This window comes from Pongo abelii, chromosome X (assembly GCF_028885655.2).
Source record: "Pongo abelii isolate AG06213 chromosome X, NHGRI_mPonAbe1-v2.0_pri, whole genome shotgun sequence".
NCBI lineage: Eukaryota > Metazoa > Chordata > Mammalia > Primates > Hominidae > Pongo > Pongo abelii.
The window spans coordinates 162013891-162036833 of record NC_072008.2 but is presented as its reverse complement, the minus strand read 5'-3'; the positions used below and the strand labels follow the sequence as shown (position 1 = coordinate 162036833).

The 22943-nt window shown below is 41.0% G+C and overlaps 1 protein-coding gene across 3 annotated transcripts in view; it reads left to right on the top strand.

Annotated features, from left to right (window-relative positions):
* The window catches only part of TMLHE (trimethyllysine hydroxylase, epsilon), a 112335-nt gene extending 109340 nt beyond the window's left edge, over nucleotides 1–2995 (top strand). For 2 of the 3 annotated variants that reach the window (XM_024240999.3, XM_054545282.2), the window contains one exon: nucleotides 329–2995. In XM_024240999.3, coding sequence (XP_024096767.1) covers nucleotides 329–460 — 132 coding nt within the window. In that variant the 3' untranslated portion in view covers nucleotides 461–2995. The remainder of the gene's footprint in view (nucleotides 1–328) is intronic. The other variant, XR_002913147.3, reaches the window with a different exon arrangement.
* The last annotated feature ends 19948 nt before the right edge of the window (nucleotides 2996–22943 follow it).

Sequence of the window (22943 nt, the reverse complement as noted above, 5' to 3'; positions counted from 1 at the left end):
TAAAGAAAAAGAAAAAGAAAGAAACCAATTATCTGATTTGCTTTGATAAGAGAACAATTACTTGAGAAACAGAAGCTCCTCCAGTGCAGGGCCCATTACCTACTGTTGCCTCTGTAACTTCCACTTAGCCTACTACAGGGCTATACACATCTTAGTTTCCAAAAGTTTGTTTAATTTCAAAAGAAAAATACCTCATTTAATGTAGCCAGAGAACAACCTAAAGGTTATCTTTTAAATGATCTCTTCTGACTTAGGGTTCCTTTGGTCTGTCCTTCTTCTGACAGTGTTTTCTCTCTCTCTCTTTTTTTTTTTTTTGGCCCACTCACAGGTCCTATTTATAGACAACTGGCGTGTCCTACATGGCAGGGAATGCTTCACTGGCTACCGCCAACTCTGTGGCTGCTATTTAACAAGAGATGATGTATTAAACACTGCTCGCCTCTTGGGGCTTCAGGCTTAAAATTGACAGCATCGGGATTATGAATACACCTGGCACCCTGGCTACCAGAATTTCATATGGGCAGAATAATATTGTGTCAAACTCTACTTCAGATTGTCTCCTTAATCCATCCCACAAAACAGAATCTGTCCGTTTCTCTAGTAAGGGAGACTTGTTAGAGAGGGGGGACTCTGAGTTATCTAACGTCAGACATCTAGTGGGGCAGCTCTCTTCCTCATGTTACAACATGGATCCACTTGTTTTATTTAAACCTTTTAATATAATTTTGGTCAGTCTCCTTCAGAAATATAATCTCCATATTGATAGGAAAGCAATAATTGCCATGAGGTAATGATTTTTTTCCCACGTAGATCAGTTAGAAAGAAATGCATTCTAGAAATAACAAAAATCCTGACAAAGCAACAATTTGCAAAATTTTTGGTCTTAGGACACCTTAACACTCTTAAAAGTTATTGAAGGCCCCAAAGAGTTCTTGGGTGTGGGTTCTGTCTATTGATACTAATTATTTTAGGTATTAAGATTGAGAAATATTTAAAACTCAAGAAGAACACAGAAGCACACATCCCTCAGCTATCAGAGAGATGACATAACCATATGTCATGTGGCCTCTGGAAAAGTCCTCTGTATCCTCATGAGATAACGAGAGGGGGAAAAAAAGCTACTGTTGCCTTTGTAACTTCCACTTAGCCTACTACAGGGCTATCCACATCTTACTTTCCAAAAGTCTGCTTAATTTCAAAAGAAAAATGCCTAATTGAATGTAACTCATCTTGGTGTTATTATACAAAATAATTTTTAATCTGCAGACCCAGTAAAAGGGTCTCAGGGACTCCTCCAGGGGTCTTCAGACCATACTTTGAGAACCCATGGGCTAGCGACTACCTTGAGACAGTCCTTTACCTAGGCCTGTGGATTAAAGGGTTTAGCTGAAACCCTAGATTTTTCTCTATAGTCTAATAGAACTCCAAAGATTGTAAGAATTGCTTGGTAGCATAAGCTCAGGGATAAGGTGGGAATTGAGTTCAAATATAGTGTTTTATCTTCCACACAAATCATCTCTATAGGAGTTAAATTAGGAAGTCACAACAGCGCCTGTTGAACAAACTCATCAGTGTGGTAATCCTATGAGGGATAATTGCAGAAAGGTTTTAGAGACTTGTGAGGTTCCATATGACAATTCTTTACAACTCCCCCCCCCCACACACACCAAGAGAAAGTACACAGGGCTATTCTGTAATATTGTTCAGGGAAATCAGCATGATAGATGCTGTGCCTCCAGAGAGTTCTCTGGAGATGACTACCCAAATGTGTATTTTGGCAATTTGGTGGTATTTAGGATGTAATATGTTTTCCTCCATTTCTGCTAATTTTCTCTCTCTCTCTCTCTCATAACATACTATACATGTTAATTGCCAAGATTTGAATGAGTCAAATTTAGTAGCTTGCTGCTTTTATTTTTTTAAATGGCTTCTTTTATGTATTGGGCGGGGCACAGGGTATAAGGCTTCTTTTCCCTCAGCTTTCATTGAAAGTGAAGCTGTACAATAACCGCATTGACCACTGTAGAATGATGAAAGGGAATATAGGCTAGAATGCACACCAGATGGGGGAAAAGGCATTATTAGTGAAGATAGATAGGAGTTACAAAGCAAAGCAAAGTCAGTATTCAGATAGAGAATAGAGCCTAATCTGATGTTTGCAGGGAGTTCCTTGATCACATTTGGCAATTTACACATTATTTTATTGACCTATCCAGTGCTGCAAAATGTGTTCCAAAATATTTTGGCATTTTATTTGTACTATATAGGAATCTTTAGGGGAGTCCATGAAATTTGTTTTCCTCTTAGGTCAAAGGACTGATAATTAACTTTGGTTCTTAAGGAGTATGACCTTTAGCAATAAGAACAGAAATAACATTTTACCCTGCAGTTTTTTTCTCTATACCTACTATTATGCACTCCTAAAATATGTCATCATTAGTCTTCATGAGGATGTTTACCATTTTTGAAGTTTTGCGTAAATTAGCCTTGAAGATTACACTATAACTGAGGTCATCAGCATTGATTTATGGCCAGCAAAGGACATGCTCATGGCCCTGGAAAGATGAGGACACAAAACAAATCAATTTCCCCACTTACTGAAGGACTTCCCTTACCTTCTGTCTCTCCTGAGACCTTGACTCATTAATTATTTTACTCTCCTTTTTGGAAATTTGCAACCGGTCCTTCTCAACAATGTACTCCCTTTAAGTACATTGAAGAAAAAGAGAAGGGAATTATTTGAGTCTTGATCACGATGCATTGAAAACTTCCTATGTGAGATGTTTCTGTTTTTACATCTCTTCCAGGTGTCCCTGAGTATATAAGCATGGGTCTATGTCTACCGAGCTCACTGTAGAGTCACTTTTACCTTTTGCTATGGTGGAATGGGATCTGTAGGGTCAGGAACACAGCACCTAACACAGTGCTTTATGGATAGTAGTTTTATAATACAGATGTGTTGGAAGAATAAATGAATGAGTCCTTTTCAAACAAATTCACCAGAAGTTACCACATTCTCTGTATGTATGTCCTTTTTCGTTTGGCATTTAGCTGACACTGACTTTTGTTTGCTTTCATCTACAGTGACCAACCATCCTCTTGTGCCCAGAACTACAGGACTTTCCATTTTAAAACGAGGAGAGTCACACACAAACCAGGACTGTTGGTCAGTCACTGTGCCTTCTTGCTGCTAGATATGTAATTTTCTTTGGTTTTCATCACTGGGTCCCATCTCTTTGAAAGTGTTTGTAGGTCACAGACTGTGTAGTCCATGATGAAAAGAACAAAAGATGTATGAATTATGCTGTGTTGTGGTGGTTCCCAAAGTAGGGTCCCCAGACCACCAGCAGTGGCATCATTTGAGAACTCCTTAGAAATGCAAATTTTCAAGGCCCACCCCACGCCTACTAAGTAAGAAACTCTAGGCTTGGGTACCAGCAGTTTGTTTTAGCAAGTCCTCCACAGGATTCTAACACATGACAAAGTTTGAGAACTACTGACAGGAAGAGTCCTGCTGCTGAGTTCTAGGCCCAGTTCTGTCACTGGCTGACTAAATGACTTGAGGCATGTCCCTCTCCTATTTTGAATTTCAATTTTTTCTTCTGTGAAATGAAAGCCTTGGACTAGGCAGCGTCTAAAGGCTCTGTCACTCTGTAATTGTGTGACTTTGGTAACTTTGTTTGACTTCTCCTTGCTTAAGTTTTCTCATGTGGGTATGGTAAGGAAAATACCTACCTCACAGGATTTTCTAACAATTTTGTGATTATTAAGTATAATGACTGATGACTAATATATGACAGCCAACTCTTACACAGTGCTTTCTATATCCTGGACTGTTCTAAGTGCTTTTAATCCCCGCAACAATCCCATCTCCATTTTACAAATGAAAAATAGAGGTCACACGGCTAATACGTGTCAGAGTTTGGATTAAAACCCAGAAAAATCTGTCCCCAGAGACAGTGATTTTAACTAGCATGCCCTTTTGCTCAATAAATGTTAATTCCCTCACCCTTTCCACACACACACAGTCTAGCTGACCATTCATAGACAATAATCCCACTTTCACAGTCCATCCAACAAGATCTTAAAAGAACCATGAGAATCTCTAGGTTTCTTTTGCAAATAGTTTTCAAGCATTTAAAAAAAAAGGTGGGGGGCAGGGAGGGAGTGGCCAAGATGGCTGACTAGAAGCAGCTAGGGTGAGTGGTTCTCATGGAGAGGAAAGAAAGGGGCGAGTAAATACAGCGCCTTCAACTGAAACATCCAGGTACCCGCATTGGGTCTAATCAAGGAAACAACTCGATCCACAGAGAATGAAGAAAAGCAAGGCAGGATGACAGCCCACCCAGGAGCAACATGGAGACAGAGGAACCTCCCCCACTCAGGCAAGTAGTAAGTGAATGTGCGATCCTGGGAAACCGCGCTTCTCCCATGGATCCTTGCAACCTTTGGGTCAGGAGATCCTCTGGTGAACCCACTCCACCAGGGCCTTCAGTCTGACACACAGAGATACATGGAGTCTCAGCAGAGCAGCCGCTTGAGCACGTGCAGAGACCCAGCAGCTTTACATACTCCAGCCCTGGGTTTCCCAGCAAAAGTAACTGCAACTCCTGCAAAGCAGGAGATTAGACCCCTGCACATACCCCTAGGAAAGAGGCTGAATCCAGGGGGCCAAGCAGCAATGATCTGCGGGCCCCACTTCCACTGCACCTCACAGGATAAGACCCGCTGGTTTGGAATTCCAGCCAGCCACCAGCAGCAGTGTTGCACCTACCTGCGACGGAGGTCCCAGGGGGAGGGGCAGGCTGCTCTCTGGGACAGAGCTCCCAGAAGTGGCACCCCAGAACAGCACAGCACAGCTGCTCTTCAGAAGCATGGCCAGACTGCTTCTTTAAGCAGGTGCCCAATCTGTTCCTCCTCACTGGATGGGACTTTTCAACCAAGGCCTCCAGCAACCACTGGTGTTCTCTGGCTGACAGAGATTTGAATTCTCCCTGGGACGGAGCTCCAGGAGGGAGGGAGGGACCACCATCTTTGCTGTTTGGGCGACTTAGCTGTTCCGGCCTCCAGGCTTTGGAGAGCCCACACCAACCAGGGGTGGAAGCAGTGCCCCAGCACAGCACAGCTGATCTGTGAAAGCATGGACAGACTGCTTCTTTAAGCAGTTCCCTGATCCCATTCCTCCTGATTGGGTGAGACCTCCCAACCAGGGTCTCCAGCCTTGTCCTGCAGGCGCGTTTGGGCTGGCAACAGGTCTGTACCTCGCTGGGCCAGAGCTCCCAGAGGAAGAGGCAGGCTGACATCTTTGCTGTTTCACAGCCTTCACTGGTGATAGCTCCAGATACTGGAAAATCCAAGGCGACTAGGAACTGGAGAAGAAGCCCAGCAAAGTACTGCAGCCCTACAGAAACATGGCCAGACTGTTAAAAGAAAAAAAAAAAATCCAAAGGTCAGCAACCTCAAAGACTGAAGGTAGATAAGCCCACAAAGATGAGAAAGAATCAGTGCAAGAACGCTGAAAACTCAAGAAGCCAGAGTGCCCTCTTTCCTTCAAATGACTGCATCACCTCTCTAGCAAGGGTTCGGAATTGGGCTGAGGCTGAGACGGCTGAAATAACATAAGTAGAATTCAGAATATGGATAGGAATGAACTTCACTGAGTTAAAAGAGTACATTGTAACCCAATGCAAGCAAGCTAAAAATCATGATAAAACATTGCAGGAGCTGACAGACAAAATAGCCCATATAGAGAAGAATGTAACCAACCTGACCGAACTGAAAAAACACACTACAAGAATTTCATAATGCAATCACAAGTACTAATAGCAGAATAGACAAAGCGGAGGAAAGAATTTCAGAGCTTGAAGACTGGCTTTCTGAAATAAGACTGGAAGACAAGAATAGAGAAAAAAGAATGAAAAGCAATGAAGAAAACCTCCGAGAAATACGGGATCATGTAAAGAGAGTGAATCTAAGACTGATTGGTGTCCCTGAAAGAGATGGGGAAAATGGAACCAATTTGGAAAACATATTTCAGGATATAATCTATGAGAAATTCCCTAACCTAGCTAGAGAGGCCAACATTCAAATTCAGGAAATCCAGAGAACTCCAGGAAGATACTCCACGAAAGGAACATCCCCAACACACATAATCATCAGATTCTCCAAGGTTGAAACGAAAGAAAAAATGTTAAAGGCAGCTAGAGAGAAAGGCCAGGTCACCTACAAAGGGAAGCCCTTCAGACTAACAGTGGATGTCTCAGGGGAAAACCTACAAGCCAGAAGAGATTGGGGGTCAATACTCAACATTCTTAAAGAAACTCCAACCCAGAATTTCATATCTGGCCAAAGTAAGCTTCATAAGTGAAGAAGAAATAAGATCATTTTCAGACAAGCAAATGTTGAGGGAATTTGTTACCACCAGGCCTGCCCTACAAGAGCTCCTGAAGGAAGCACTAAATGTAGAAAGGAAAGACGGTTACCAGCCACTCCAAAAACACACTGAAGTACTCAGACCAGTGACACTACAGAGCAAACATGTAAGCAAGTCTGCAAAATAACCAGCTAGCATCATGATGAAAGGATCAAATCCAAACATACCAATACTAACCTTAAATGTAAATGGGCTAAATGCCCCAATTAAAAGACACAGAGTAGCAAGCTGGATAAGGAACTAAGATCCAATGGTATGCTGTCTTCAAGAGAACCATCTCACATGCAATGACACACATAGGCTCAAAATAAAAAGATGGATGAAAATCTACCAAGCAAACGGAAAACATAAAAAAGCAGCAGTTGCAATCCTAGTTTCTGACAAAACAGACTTTAAATCAACAAAGGTCAAAAAACACAAAGAAGGGCATTACATAATGGTAAATGGTTCAATTCAACAAGAAAATCTAACTATCCTAAATACATATGGACCCAACACAGGAGCACCCAGATTTATAAAGCAAGTTCTTAGAGGCCTTCACAGAGACTTAGACTGCCACACAATGATAGTGGGAGACTTTTTAACACCCCACTGACAATATTAGACAGATCATTGAGACAGACAATTAACAAAGATATTCAGGACCTGAACTCAGCACTGGATCAAATGGACCTGGTGGATATCTACAGAACTCTCCACCCCAAAACAACAGAATATACATTCTTCTGATCACCGCGTGGCACTTACTCTAAAATCGACCACATAATCAGAAGTAAAACACTCCTCAACAAATGCAAAAGAACTGAAATCATGACAAACAGTCTCTTGGGCCACAGAAGAATCAAATTTGAAATCAAGATTAAGAAATTCACTCAAAACCATGCAATTACATGGAAATTGAATAACCTGCTCCTGAATGACTTTTGGGTAAACAATGAAATTTAGGCGGAAATCAAGAAGTTCTATGAAACTAATGAGAACAAAGACACAAAGTACCAGAATCTCTGGGATACAGCAAAGGCAGTGTTAAGAAGGAAATTTATAGCACTAAATGCCCACATCAAAAAGTTAGAAAGATCTCAAGTTAATAACCTAACATCACTACTAAAAGAACTAGAGAAACGAGAGCAAACAAATCCCAAAACTAGCAGAAGACAAGAAATAACAAAAATCAGAGCTGAACTGAAGGAGACAGAGACATGAAAAACCCTTCAAAAAATGAAAGAATCCAGAAGCTGTTTTTTGTTCTTTGAAAAAAAGTAATAAAATAGACAGACCACTAGCTAGACAAATAAAGAAGGAAAGAGAGAAGATCTGAATAAACACAATCAGAAATGATAAGGGGAATATTTACCACTGACCCCACAGAAATACAAACAACCATCAGAGAATATTGTGAACACCTCTGTGCACATAAACTAGGAAGTCTAGAAGAAATGGACAAATTCCTGGACACACACACCTCCCCAAGGCTGAACCAGGAAGAAACTGAATCCCTGAACAGACCAGTAATGAGTTCGGAAATTGAGGCAGTAATAAATAGCCTACCAACCAAAAAAATCCCAGGACCAGATGGATTCACAGCTGAATTCTACCAGATGTACAAAGAGGAACTGGTAGCATTCCTACTGAAACTATTTCAAGAAATTGAGAAGGAGGGACTCCTCCCTAACTCATTCTATGAGGCCAGCATCATCCTGAAACCAAAACCTGGCAGAGATACAACAACAAAAGAAAACTTCAGGCCAGTATCCTTCATGAACATCAATGCAAAATCCTCAACAAAATGCTGGCAAACTGAATCCAGCAGCACATCAAAAAGCTTATCCACCACGATCAAGTTGGCTTCATCCCCGGGATGCAAGGTTGGTTCAACATAGGCAGATCAATAAATGTGACTCATCACATAAACAGAACTAAAGACAAAAACCACATGATTATCTCAATAGACGCAGAAAAGGCTTTTGATAAAATTCAACATCCCTTCATGTTAAAAACTCTCAATAAACTACGTATTGAAGGACCATGCCTCAAAATAATAAGAGCCATCTGTGACAAACGCACAGCCAACATCATACTGAATGGACAACAGCTGGAAGCATTCCCCTTGAAAACCGGCACAAGACAAGGATGCCCTCTCTCACCACTCCTATCCAACATAGTATTGGAAGTTCTGGCCAGGGCAATCAGGCAAGAGAAAGAAATAAAGGGCATCCAAGTTGGAAGAGAGGAAGTCAACCTATCCCTGCTTGCAGATGACATGATCCTATATCTAGAAAACCCCGTTGTCTCAGCCCAAAGGCTTCTTAAGCTGATAAACAACTTCAGCAAAGTCTCAGAGTACAGAATCAATGTGCAAAAATCACTAGCATTCCTATACACCAGCAACAGTAAAGCCAAGAGCCAAATCAGCAATGAACTCCCATTCACAATTGCTACAAAAAGAATAAAATACCTAGGAATACAGCTAACTAGGGAGGTGAAAGATCTCTACAAGGAGAACTACAAACCACTGCTCAAAGAAATCGGAGATGACACACAAAAAAATGGAAAAACATTCCATGCTCACGGATAGGAAGAATCAGTATTAAAATGGGCATACTGCCCAAAGCAATTTATAGATTCAATGCTATTCCCATGAAACTACCATTGACAGTCTTCACAGAACAAGAAAAAAAAAAAACTATTTTAAAATTCATATGGAACCAAAAAAAAAAAAAAAAAAAAGCCTCAATAGCAAAGGCAATCCTAAGCAAAAAGGACAAAGCTGGAGGCATCATGCTACCTGACTTCAAACTATACTACAAGGCTACAGTAACCCAAACAGCACGGTACTGGTACAAGAACAGACACATAGACAAATGGAACAGAATAGAGAACCCAGAAATGAGACCACACACCTACAACTATCTGATCTTCAACAAACCTGACAAAAACAAGCGATGGGGAAAGGATTCCCGGTTCAATAAATGGTGCTGGGATAACTGGCTAGCCATATGCAGAAGATTAAAACCGGCTCCCTTGCTTACACTATATACAAAGATTAACTCAAGATGGATTAAAGACTGAAATGTAAAACCCCCAACTATGAAAACTCTGAAGGACCACTTAGGCAATACCATTCAGGGCATAGGCATGAGCAAAGATTTCATGATGAAGATGCCAAAAGCAATTGTGACAAAAGCAAAAAATTGACAAATGGGGTCTAATAAACCTAAAGAGCTGTGCACAGTGAAAGAAACTATCAACAGAATAAACAGACAACCTACAGAATGGGAGAAAATATTTGCAAACTATGCATCTGACAAAGGTCTAATATCCAGCATCTATAAGGAACTTAAACAAATTTACAGGAAAACAAACAACCCCATAAAAAAGTGGGAAAAGGACATGAACAGACACTTTTCAAAAGGAGACATACATGTGGCCAACAATCATATGAAAAAAAAAAGGTCAACATCACTGATCATTAGAGAAATGCAAATCAAAACCACAATGAGATACCAACTAATATTAGCCAAAATGGCCATTATTAAAAAGTCAAAAAATAACAGATGCTGGCGAGGCTGTGGAGAAAAAGGAATGCTTATACACTGTTTGTGGGATTGTAAACAAGTTCAGCCACTGTGGAAGACAGTGTGGTGATTCCTCAAAGACCTAAAGACAGAAATACCATTCAACCCAGCAATCCCATTACTGGGTCTACACCCAAAGGACTAAAAATCATTCTGTTACAAAGACACATGCATGTGTATGTTCACTGCAGCACTACTCACAATAGCAAAGACATGGAATCAGCCTAAATCCCCAACAGTGACAGACTGGAGAAAGATAATGTGGTACATATACACCATGGAATACTATGCAGCCATAAAAAGAATGAGATAATGTCCTTCGCAGGGACATGGATGGAGCTCGAGGCCCTTATCCTTAGCAGACCAACACAGGAACAGAAAACCAAATACTGCATGTTCTCACTTATAAGTGAGAGTTAAATGATGAGAACATATGGACACATAGAGGGGAACAACACACACTGGGGCTTTTTGGAGGATAGAGGGTGTGAGGAGGGAGAGGATCAAGAAAAACAACTAATGGGTACTAAGCTTAATACCTGGGTGATGAAATAATCTATGCAACAAATCCCCTACGACACAAGTTTACCTATGTAACAAACCTGCACTTGTACCCCTGAACTTAAAAGTTTAAAAAAAAAAAAAAGGATTTAGTGGCTAATAAACTCTAAATAAAGCATTTCAAACTTAAAAACAAAATCCGGCCAGGTGCCGTGGCTCACGCCTGTAATCCCAGCACTTTCGGAGGCCAAGGCAGGAGGATCGCTTGAGGTCAGGAGTTTGAAACCAGCCTGAGCAGCAAAGCGAGACCCCGTTTCTACAAAAAAAAAATGGAATTAAAAGAAAAATTAGTTGGGTGGAGTCATGAGTGCCTGCAGTCCCAGCTACTCGGGAAGCTGAGGTGGGAGGATCTCTTGAGCCCAGCAGTTCAAGGCTACTGTGAGCTATGATCACGCCACTGCAATCCAGCCTGGGTAACAGAGCAAGACCATGTCTCAAAAAAAAAAAAAAAAAATCATCATTTCTAATTTTGCCTCTTCCAAGAATGGAAGGGAATTAACCTATTCAGTACTTTTTTTTCTCTTGCAAAATACCAGTCAGTTGTTAGGCTCAAAACCCTTTGATAGAACATATCCATATCACTGGCCCCAGGGTGCTCTTGGGCATATTGGAAATCCACTCACTTAGCTCAGCTGTGGATTAGCTGAACTCTTAGTTACGAGGCCAGAACATGTCTGCATCTTCGCCTCCCTAAGCCTGCAGCTCATCAGAAACAAAGACCCTGGCAGAGTTTGGCGGTAGTTCTTTTTTGTCAGACTTACAGTCAGGGGTTGGTGGGTTTGTGGGTAGCTCCATTCTAGTCCTTGGCTTTAATCTGTGAGTATGGCTTTTGTCTTCCATCTTGCTCAGGGTACTTTGGAACCGCTATACATTGCAGGAGCTTAGCTTCTGGCTACCATGGTTTGCTTCCAGAGCAACAAGCATAGTACTTCAACATGGAGACAACTGTCTTTTGTTTTTGTTTTGTTTTGTTTGTTTTGTCTTGGCCATGCCTTTTTGAGTTTACCTTTTTATATTTTGCCCATCATTGCCATGTGTTTGGAGCAGTGGGCGTTCCATAACATGAACTCACTGTACCATCATGAATGGGAAGTCAGGGGAAACCTTTTCCATGTGGATTTTACTCTTCCCTGATTCCCTAAATTGGGTTTGCAAAATACTACTGTGCACTTTCTTGATGATTCGGGCTTATCTTTATGACTCTGTTTTTGTGTCAGACTGTAAAGAAGTATAAAAGTCTTTAGCTTGATTAATGCAATCCATGCTTCCTTTCTGGAAAAAAGGGGGGGGGCATTTTTTACAGTTGCAATAAATCATCTTAAGCCATGTTGGCGTATATCATATAGATTAGCGGTGGTGTTCTAGCTTGCTTTCTGTGTGGGCAGACAGGCACGGTAATTTATCCCCTGCACAACTAAAGATCACAAGGGCTAATGCTGTGTAAACCTGTGAAGTCAGTGAAGGTTTTTCTCTGTTAGCCCCATCTTTCTCCATGGTCTACCCACTGATGGTGGCCACTCCCTCCAATTCAGGTACTCCCTCCAATTCAGGTACTCCCTCTCACCATCTGCTTTCTAACTTCCTCTCTGATGCCCTGACTGAGGCAGTGTCATGTCACAGGAAGAGCACAAACTTGGAATGATCTGGGCTTGAATTCCGTCTCTGACTTTTACTAGCCTGGGAAATTTTGGGAAGTTGCTTTCCTTCCTTGAGCCTGTGTTCCCACATATGCAAAGTGGGGCTAATAAATGCCAGCCACCTGGAAAATCTATGATGAAGAATGAATCTATACATGTGTATAAAGTGTGAGCAGCACATAAAAAACACTCAGTACATAGTAGTTTATCATTGTTGACAATATCACTATTTGAGAGAAGAGGAGGAATCAGGGCTAGGCTGTGTGTTTGACAGGAATCAACATTCTACTTAGGGGGAAGCAGCAAATTTATGACAGGCAGAATTGGAAAAGTATGTGAAAATGTTAGGGGTCAGAGAGAGTAGGCAAGTTGTGAAGCACAGATATATTGGCAAGACATCTGAACTTCTAGGCCTGAGGCTTCCTGGATAGGAAGTTGGTTTGGGGTTTTGGCAGTCTGAAGGCTGAGAGCTGAAAGAACAGAATGGTCAGGGAACAGGTCAGAGAGCCAGATGAGAAAAGCTGAGTCTGGAGAGTTTTAAGGAGAGTGGCGTGGTAACGAAGGTGTGTAGAATCCATGAGACAGGCAGGCAGACACCCATGCTCGTGATGATGCATAGTTAAGGTGGAGCACATACTTCCACATCTAACTTTACCATCTCCCAAAACCCCACTGGAACTGCTACAAATGTGATTTTTGAAAGGATTAGAAGGATAGGAGTGAAGATGAAATAAAAAGGGTTGAAGAACAGGAAAGGAGGCAACAACTAAATTTTGGATGCTGAAGAACAGACGGATGAGTAGCAACTGACTTAGCAGAGCCAAGAAGGCCACAAACTAGGAATTCTGAGACCTTAGTGGGAAAAGCAAAAAGCTAACTTGATTTACTCCCCACCCCCAGGAATCTTCAAAGGCTGGACCAGGGTAACTCTGGAAGTGGAGTTACCTCTGGAAGTGAAGGGGGGTGGGTATCAAAATAATGAAGGCTGTTTGAAAACTCTTTTAAGAAGTAGATTCATTGCCAAATCCCCTCCTGTTGTCAATGCCAGTGAGGGGCTGACCCTTCCCTGCTCTGACAGAAGCCTGGAGTGTTATTCCCTGGAGAGGGTAAAGCAGAGGGTCTCTGGATGGGGATTTCCCAGACTTAGTTGAGGGCTGGGGTCCTGTACTGAAAACAGGGGTGTTGAGTGGAAGCATGTGTCCTGAAAGCTGTGAACTCCCAGTCTTCTTCCCTGCCGCTGCCCCTGCCCCTAAACTTCTGGCAGCTGGAAGAGTCTTCTGTGAGCCATCTGACCAACCTAAGAGAAAAAGATCTAAGGAGACTGACACTGAAGGCTCCCCAGTAAAGGGCTCACTCAGCTGGGTTACTCCCCAATGAGGTACATAGCTTGATACTGTGAGGAAGAAGACACCCATTCAATTGAGGGTACTTATTTTTGGAATAGGAGGAGAGACCTGAGCATTTTAGTTACTGCAAGGAAAGGAGCCAGGCAGAGAAGATGGAGAGATTAGAGATTCTTGAGAGAAGAGGTAATTGATGGAGTGAGGCACCTGGGGAGGCAGGATGGGATGGAACCCAGAGCAGGAGTGGAAGTGACAGCCTGAGTCAGAAGAAAGAACCTTCATCTTTCACTGAGATAGGATGAAAAGAAATGAGATCTGGTTATAGACTCAATTCGATCCATTATTATTTTGCAGCTACTATATCCAAGGCGTTGTGTGGGGTAGTGTTCATTCATCCATCCACTCATTCATCCAACATTTTTTGGAGCAACTACTGTGTTCCAGGCACTGTGCTGGGTGCTGGAGATACCGAGATGAATCAGACAAGGTTCCAGTCCTCAAGGAGCTCACAGTCACAGGGCGAAAGCAGGCTCACAACATAGGGCAATATGTGCTGTGAAAACTGAGCACAGGGGGCTGTGAGAACACGGAGCAAGGGACACTGTAGAGAAGGGAATGAAGCAGGTATGGAAATGGATATAGAACAAGACATGGACTGCTCTGTGCATTCAAGGGCAGAGAGATCTCATCCAGCAGGGCCCATCTGCAGAGGTTTCATGAAGTTAGGTGGTCTTTGAGTTGAAACCGAGAGGATGCCTAGGGTTTCTTTCAACCTGCAGTGACGTGGGGGTGGGGAAGGGGTGCCCACCAAGAGGTGAAAACAGATGCAAAGATCCAGAGGCAAGAAATTGCAGGAGGACATGTTCAGGGTAGAGGGAGAGGCCCTGGTTGAGCACCTGAGAAGCCCCGGTTGAGAGTATGCTGAGGCAAGTAGTAGGAGGTGCAGTTGCGAAGCAGGAATAGGATGAGATGCAAAAAATATCATCACAAAATGCAACCGGGTTGAACAAATGGATTGTGTAAAAAACACCAGACTGTGAAATGAGAAACCCGATTCTGTTTTAGGCCCAGCTCTGAAACAAACTTGCTTTTGATGTGGTATGTAGTGACTCAGTTAACGTCTCTGAACATTGGTTTCTTCATCCATCAAGTGGTAGCAGGAACACCTGTCCTGCCTATCTCATTGGGGTTCTCGTGAGGAGCATATGAGTCAGTGTACAAGAAAACACCTTTTTTTTAAAAACAGAAACAAAAACAAAAAAAAAACTCTTTAAAGTGCCGGTGCACACACGTAAAGGCTTATTATTGAGGAGACGCTTGTGCTGGGAACACAACCCTAACCCTAACCCCTAACCCTAACCAGGGGAGCAAATGTACCGAAATATTCTCCTAAAAGGATCCAACAACATTCCGAAACTAGTTGTTAGGTAACATGGGGAGCGAATCAACTCCTGTTAATTTGGAATGTCTATATGTCAAATTTACATACAATAAAAATAGATTTGTACTATCCTGGTAGCCTACCGATGATAGTAAAACAGGAATTATACACACAAAAACATGCAAATGTCCAATTGTTCTTCATCCACTCAACCAACATTCATTGACCATTCTGCTGTGCACTGAGGGCAGGTACAGTGGAGGCCAGACAAATAGAATTTCTGCCCTCAAGATCTCCTTGTACCACGGGAGACAGATGTATTAACAGCCAATGTTAACACCGGGTAAGCACAAGGAGTCTGTGGGAGCTCAGAACAAGGGTACCTAAACCAGTCTTTTGCAGCTGAGCTTGTATTAATATGAAGTAGTACCATTGCCCCGATTTGACAGATGAGGAGACCGAGAGTTAGAGAGCAAGTGACAGAGCCAGTACTCTAACCCAGCTGTTCTAATTCTGAATCCAGGGCTTTTTCTGTCTCGCCACAGCTGCCTCTTTTGCTTTGTAAATACTTTAGGTCTAATGCATATGGCAAAAGATAAGTTGTCTTGTGTGTCCCTGCCCATCCTAGACTGCCTGCTCCTTTCCAGAGACAAACAGGAATTTGGGGGTTAGAGCACTTCCATGTGTCCAAAATGTTATATTTAAGATATAAGTAATAATAATAATAATTAATAAATAATAATAAAAGTCCTCACCCTATCTATAAGTTCCTTTTGAAAGTTTCTCAAGAGTCCAGGAGTGCGTGTGCACACACGCGTGTACATGTGGGTGTATATGTATGCACGTGTACGTGCACGCATGCAAGTGGGTGCGTGTGCATAGGCGTTTGGAGTAGGGAAGGTTGGGAAGCACTGGCTCCTGCATTTTCAACAAACCTAGATACAGAGAAAATGGAAAATGAGCCCAAACAAAAAGGAACTTGCACAAGAAGGCAGGTGAAAATAACCAATGAGAGAAAAGAGTTCTCAGGAGACACCAGGAAAGCGGTGTCTTCTGGCCACATCTACTGCTTCACTGGCAGTTCCATTAAAATAAAATATATTCCACTAAAATATATATAGGGAAAGTGGTTTCCTCCATCATGTTCTTCTGGGAATTTTGTGGAAATTTCCTGACGTTGTGTCAGTCATAAAAGGAAAAAGAAATAATTTCCATTTCTGGAAATATTGCAGATTACATAACCCGAAATCCCTCCTTGCTACACAACACCTAAAAAAGCTGGGTAACTAGTGGTCTGTGGTTGCCAAAAATGACATCCTGTGAACATCCGGGAGCCTCAAGCAATCCCAACACTACGGCAAGTGAAAAAAAAAAAAATGAAGGGATTGCACTAAGTAGCTCGTAAGATCCCTTTCATCCATTTCTTTGCACCATATCATTCTTTAGTTCTTGTATTCACTCATTCACTGGAACATTTACTGAGCACTGATTCTATATCAGGTATTGGCTGCGTTGTGTTTTGATGAATACAAAGTTGAAAGGCATGGTCCCTGTATTCAAATAGCTCACCACGTTGTGCAGTGGCTCTTGACCGGAGCTGCACATCAGAATCACTTGAGAAGGTTTGCAACAATGCATAGGCCTGCCTTCCTCGCTGCCCTCAAGATTCTAACTTCATCCTGGAGGGAAATGAATAGCCCGGCATTCTTTCTGTGTTGGATTTCTGAAACCCAGAGCCTGAAGGGAATTCAAAGTGTTAGACAGCATTCTATAGAAATATGAAACGGAAAGGATTTCTTCTGGACAGGATAGTTCCTCAAGCTCGGGGGAAGGTGCAGAAGAGGCGAGACCTCTGTCATTTCCAAGAGGAATGGGAACCTGGGCCCTGCTGCCCGACAGCAATGCCACGGAGAGACGTGGATTGATTTGAGAGGCATTTTGAAGGTAGAGTCCACTGAACTTGGTGTCCAATTAATTGCGAGAGAGGGGTTGAGGGAGAGGAAGGTGTCAAGATGATTCCCAGGTTACTGGTTTGGTCAACTGGGCACACCTTATTCACACAGGGAATATTAGAAGAGGAGAGAGCTTGGAGAGAAGATGTTTTCAGTCTTGGATATATTTGAGTTTGGGGTGCACGTGGAACAGAACATCCAGGCAGGGAAGTCCAAGAGGCAATTGGATACTCTTATCTGAAGTTTAGCAGAGTGTTCAATCTTGTATATCATTTTAAAGTGATTGCATCACTCCCAACACTCTTAAAAACTTTCTGAGTAAAGCATAATACCAACTTTATACATTTCCTTTCAAAGAGTACACAAAAATCAGTTCTTTGTGCCTCAGGGAAGAGCCACACCCAGTTATCTACATAACCATATTTTGAGTACCACCTCGTGACTTTTCTGCAGCCTTCAGTACCTGCTTTTAAATGGTCACATATAATAAATGCACTAAAAGCAGCCATGTCTCACCACCATTTGCTTAGGGCAGGATTCCCATCAGCAATGGATCTTCATATTTTTCCACTTCTGAGCCTAGGGAAGAAAAATCCATGAAGGTAACCAGTTCATAAAGTGGCTCTTCTTCCCAAAATTTCTTGTGACATGTGGCTTTGAGCAATTAGGGCTCTTTCAACCCCTAGGCCCTTCCTCACTTATCTTAAGCTGTCATTGAGTGTCTGGCACCCCAAAGCACCAATCTTTCTTTGAGGCTACATATTCATGAAAAGTCTTTTCCCCCATCACATTCCTCTTCCAGAAAATTTGTGGGAGCTTCTTAGTGCTCTGGGAGTTTTAAAGTGGAAAGCAATTTCCATTTCTGGAAACAGTGCACGCTAGATAACCTGAAAACCCTCCTGTTACAAAGCACCTTTTAAAAGGCAGGATAAAATTTAATAAATATTCCTTTTAATGCACATGTGATGAACTTCTGGTGGAAGTTGACCCTCAGGTGTCAAAGAACAAAGAGGAACCTAAAGAGCAGATCAATGGGCATTTGAATTTATGTTAGGGTGGTAGGGGAATGGATTCAATAACCACCAGGGAGAGGAGAAAAGCCTTGGTGCCTCACAAGGGCTACAGAGTCAATGAAAGGATAGACTAGGAAAAAAAAGTCTTCCCACCACCATGGTGAGATGACAAGAGAGTTTGTTTCTTCATGGGTTCTGGTGGGAGAAAATAAAATGCTTCCCCTGGTCATTTGTAACTCTAAGGCTATTGTCATGTAGGTCTAGGGTTGGAATTAATACCTCTTATTTAGGTCTTGAAAACTCCAAGCTTACACATTAACATCAAAAAGATAACAGCCAGAGATACACCCCCAGTCAAGCCTCATTGAAGTCACACAGATGAAGCCGTTTGAACAAATCCCTAAACTCACAAACAAAATTATAAAACACCTGAGGAAAAAAAAAACTGCCTGTGATTGAGTATCAGCAAACACAATGATGAGCAGGATTAGACTACCAAAAACTTTAGATAATAGAGCCAACCGAGAGTATAAAATAAGTTTGTGTAAGATACTTAGAAATAATAAGGAATCCAAACATATGAGAAAGATCAAGATTCTATGGAAAAAGAAGAGGCCGGTTTCTTTCTTTAAGGAACCAAATAGAAGTTCCGAAAATGAAAGACATTATTTCCAGTGAGAGCAAAAGATCAGAGGATGGGTTTAAAAGCAGATTCATCTGCTTTAGTGAACTGGAAGATAGAAGTAAGGAAATTATTCAGAAGGCAGCAAGGAGAGATAGCAAATGTATAAATGGTTAAGAGATACAGAAAAATGATGCAAAGGTCCAAAAAACCTCTAATAGGAATGACAGAATCAGAGAATAAAGAGAACAGGGGTAAACCAATAATCAAAAGGATACTGGCTGGAAATTTTCAGATTTGAAAACAGACATAGTTCCTCATATTCTAAAAGCATGAGCCACAGCAAGAATCAATAAAACTGAATCACAGGGGAACCGGCGCAGGTCAACAAAGAAAAGGGGAAAGATCTTAAAATCAACTAGAAAGAAAAGACACAGTGCTATCAAAGGGATAATAAACTGACAGCAGACTTCTCACCAACTGCAATAAAAACGGAATCATATCACTAATGCATTCGGGGAATGGGGGGAAATGTCATACCCAACTAAACTACAATTCAAGAATGAGTGAAATATATTCTTTTTGATATATTTTAAAATGTTTATATATTTATTTGTTGAGACAAGGTCTCACTCTGTCGCCCAGGTTGGGGTACAGTGGTGCAATCATGGCTCACTGCAGCCTCGATCTCCTGGGCTCAAGGGATCCTCCTGCCTCAGCCTCCCTAGTAGCTAGGACTACAGGTGTGCACCTCCATGCCTGGCTAATTTTTTTTTTCCTGAGTAGCTGGGACTACAGGTGAGCACCACCACTCCCGGCTATTTATTTATTTATTATTTTGTAGAGACAAAGTCTCATTATGTTGCCCAGGCTGTTCTCGAACTCCTGAGCTCAAATGATCCTCCCACCTCGGCCTCCCAAAATACTGGGATTACAGGTGTGAGCCACTGCACCCAGCCAGTAAAGATATTCTTCAACAAAGGTTGAGAGGGCTGACAACTCACAAACCCTCACTGAAAGAACGACTTAAAGATGTTCTTCCATTAAAAGGAAATTGAACGAAAAGAACAAAGCAAGATGCAACAGAGGAATGGTGAACAAAGAAACTAGTAACCATGGCCATGAGTCCAAAAAAAAAAAAAAAAAAAGACTGCATAAAAACAATATGACTGACCAAATTATAAATAAATACTGGACAGCATTGACTTGTAAGACAAGGTCCTTGCATCGTTTGCGGTGAAATTGGAGACGATTAAGATTTGATAAAATGAAGTGTTTGCGATTAAAAATAAAAAGACCTTGATAATTTCATATCCGTTAGTGTGGATTCAGATCCATTAGAAAGCTTACATTTATCTAAAACTAACTCCAAGTCAGCCAGAATATATCCCAGGAATAAAAAAATAACCCTTCAAACCCAGAGATTTTGTAACTGAACTCCGGTCCAGGCCATTCATCACCTGAAGGCCAAAAACTCTAAGAGAGGAGCTTTGCTGAAAGGAAAGGTAGCTTTAATTGAGAAGCCAGCAACCTGGAGGAGTCAGTGAACTAGAATTCAGTGATCACCTCTCTGAGTTGTGCCTCTGGATTAGGGGTTTTTAAGGGAAAGCAGAGGAAATAATGATCAAAACATTCTTCTAAAACGTGTTCAGTCTCAGGCGGGCAGTTAATCACTGCTTTCTTGGTCAATGTTTTGTGACCTTCTACAGGCACCATCAGCCTATTCTTACCAGGCTGGTCAGCCCCTTCCCAGAGTTGCTGGTTGGCGTGTTTTCTTTTATCTCTGTTGAAGGTCCTGTTTTCCTGAGGCTATTTTTAGTGAACAATCTACAAACTCAAGCAAAGCAATAATCATATTCAAGCTACAAACTCAAGCAAAGCAATAATCATATTCAAGCAAGCAAGTTTTTATCTAATTTGGAGTCAGTAACATTACAATTTATTTGTAAAAGATGGTAGAGTGAAGAAAGATTAAAGAATCTCCCTTCTCCTCTCGTACTAAATAAATTAAAAAATAATAAATAAATAATGGGAAAAAGCAGAATGAGAAGAAGAGAAGAATAAGGAGGAGAAGCAGGAGAAGGAGGGAGAGAGGGAGGAAAGTGGCTTCCCAGGACTATATATATATATACACACACACACACACACACACACACACACACACACACACACGTATATGTATACATTTATATACATATACGTATATGTATAATATATATTTATATATATACATGTATATTATGTATATGTATTTATATATACATGTATATGATATATGTATTTATATATACATACATATATTTATAAATATACATACATATGTATATATTTATATAGATACATATGTATATATAAATATACATATACATATTTATATACATGTATGTATATATATTCATATATATTTTAAAATATATTCATATTTTCATATATATGTATTTATATATGTATATATACACATATGTATACATATATATGTATATATACATACACATACATATATACATATACATATACATATATACATAAACATGTATATATAAATATATGTATTTATATATATACATGTATATGTATATATGTATTCATATATGCATTTATATATGTATTTATATATAGGTATAATATATATATTATACATATATACATGTATGTATAAATTCTAGTGGGGAGGATGGCTGGTTTAGCACACTTCTGATTCTGTCCCCACTCCCTGGAAGCAATACTGAGGAAAAACAATGTGAGCCAGTTAGATCCTGAGAATGGGATGTAAGGCTCTCCAACTTGAGGAGAAATGGACTGAGAGAAGAAGCAGAAAAAAATTCAGTAAATACCTTTGTGAACAGAAGCCCTCAATTGCCACTCCTAGATTTTACCAGCGGTAGGAAGGCTCCCAATTCTTTCCATTTCCCAAGACACTGTGCTGAGTTGTGCGAACAAAACAAAACCCTCAGAGTAAGACACACCCTTGCATGGATGGACTGGGGCATGATACATGATATTTAGCAAGATCTTAGAAGAAAAGGTAGATTGAAATCAACATCCCGCCTGCCCTCAAATTATCACCCTCAGAATGTTAGAGCAAATAGAAAGTCTGACAATGTTTTCCATAACTGAAATAAAAATAAATGGTTTAGCAATGATGCTAACAATCTACAGGGATAGAGAGGGAGAGGGAAAAGGAGAGAAGAGAGGAGAGAGAGAGGGAGGGAGGAAGGAAGGAAGAAAGAAGGAAGAAAGGAGGGAAAAAGAGAAGAGGGGAGGAGGGAAGGAAGAAAAAGAAGAAAAGAAATAAAGATGGAAATAGAAAGAGGAAGAAAGAAAGAAAAAAGAAATAAGAAAGGAAGAAAGAAAGAGAAAGAAAGAAACCATCATAGTATACCAAAGACAGATAACCATCACAGACTGGAAGAATGCATAAAACAAGGAACAGATGCAACTAACCCTAGAGTTCTCTAAGCCATAGTAAAATTTAAAATATGATTTCAACTTAACAAAGTTTCAAAGACCAGATGATTGGCAACCGAATATGATTTTTTTTTTTTAAAAAAAGGAGATTACTGAGCTCAGAAAAGAAACCGAGAACTCAAAGAACCACATGGTGGATCAAAGCAGTAAATTAGGAAGCGCAAGATGCAGAAGAGACATGCACACAAATCGAAACAAGGGCATGGAGGAAGGACTTTAGATGGTCATGCTAATGCTGATCCAACATTAAGATAATTTACATGCCTTAAGTAAAGAGCCTAATAAATGGGATAGAAAAATATCCACAGATGCCATATGTGAAAAGTTTCCAGAAATAAAGGAAGAATTGAACCTGCTCCTCAAAAGGACAAAGTCTCTACCAGGAAAAATTGATGCAGAACAATCAATATTGAGATATATTCTAGTTGTGTTATGGTATTTCAAAAAAAATTAAAGAATTTCTTAAATTCTTTAAATGAAAGACACCTAAGCATGCGTGCGCGCGCGCACACACACACACACACACACACACACACACACACGCACACACACACACAATCAATTACTTACAAGGGAACAAATTTGTTCCACTTAAATATAAAAGTAAAATGTAACATCTCCAGAATGTTTCCGCTCCTGAATGAGATGAAGCATGCACACTCTACTGAATGCAGCTATAAAATGCGGTCACAGTGCATGGGCCAGCTATTTGAGGATTCTGAAAAGTAAACGGAAGGAGGCAGACCGGGGAAAGACTACAATTTGAAGCACCACTGAAACAGCAGTGAATTTGACATTAGCCCCCCTTTAGTATCCTTGGCTCAATGTAGCCTGCAAGTTAGAAGTAGACAGTGGTGTGAACAGAGAGAGCTCTGGTTCTGACTTGAGAAGAGGGAAAAGGGAATACTAACCCTCAGCGATAGTTAAGGGAATCCTCAGTTTTTCTTTCTTCTTTTCT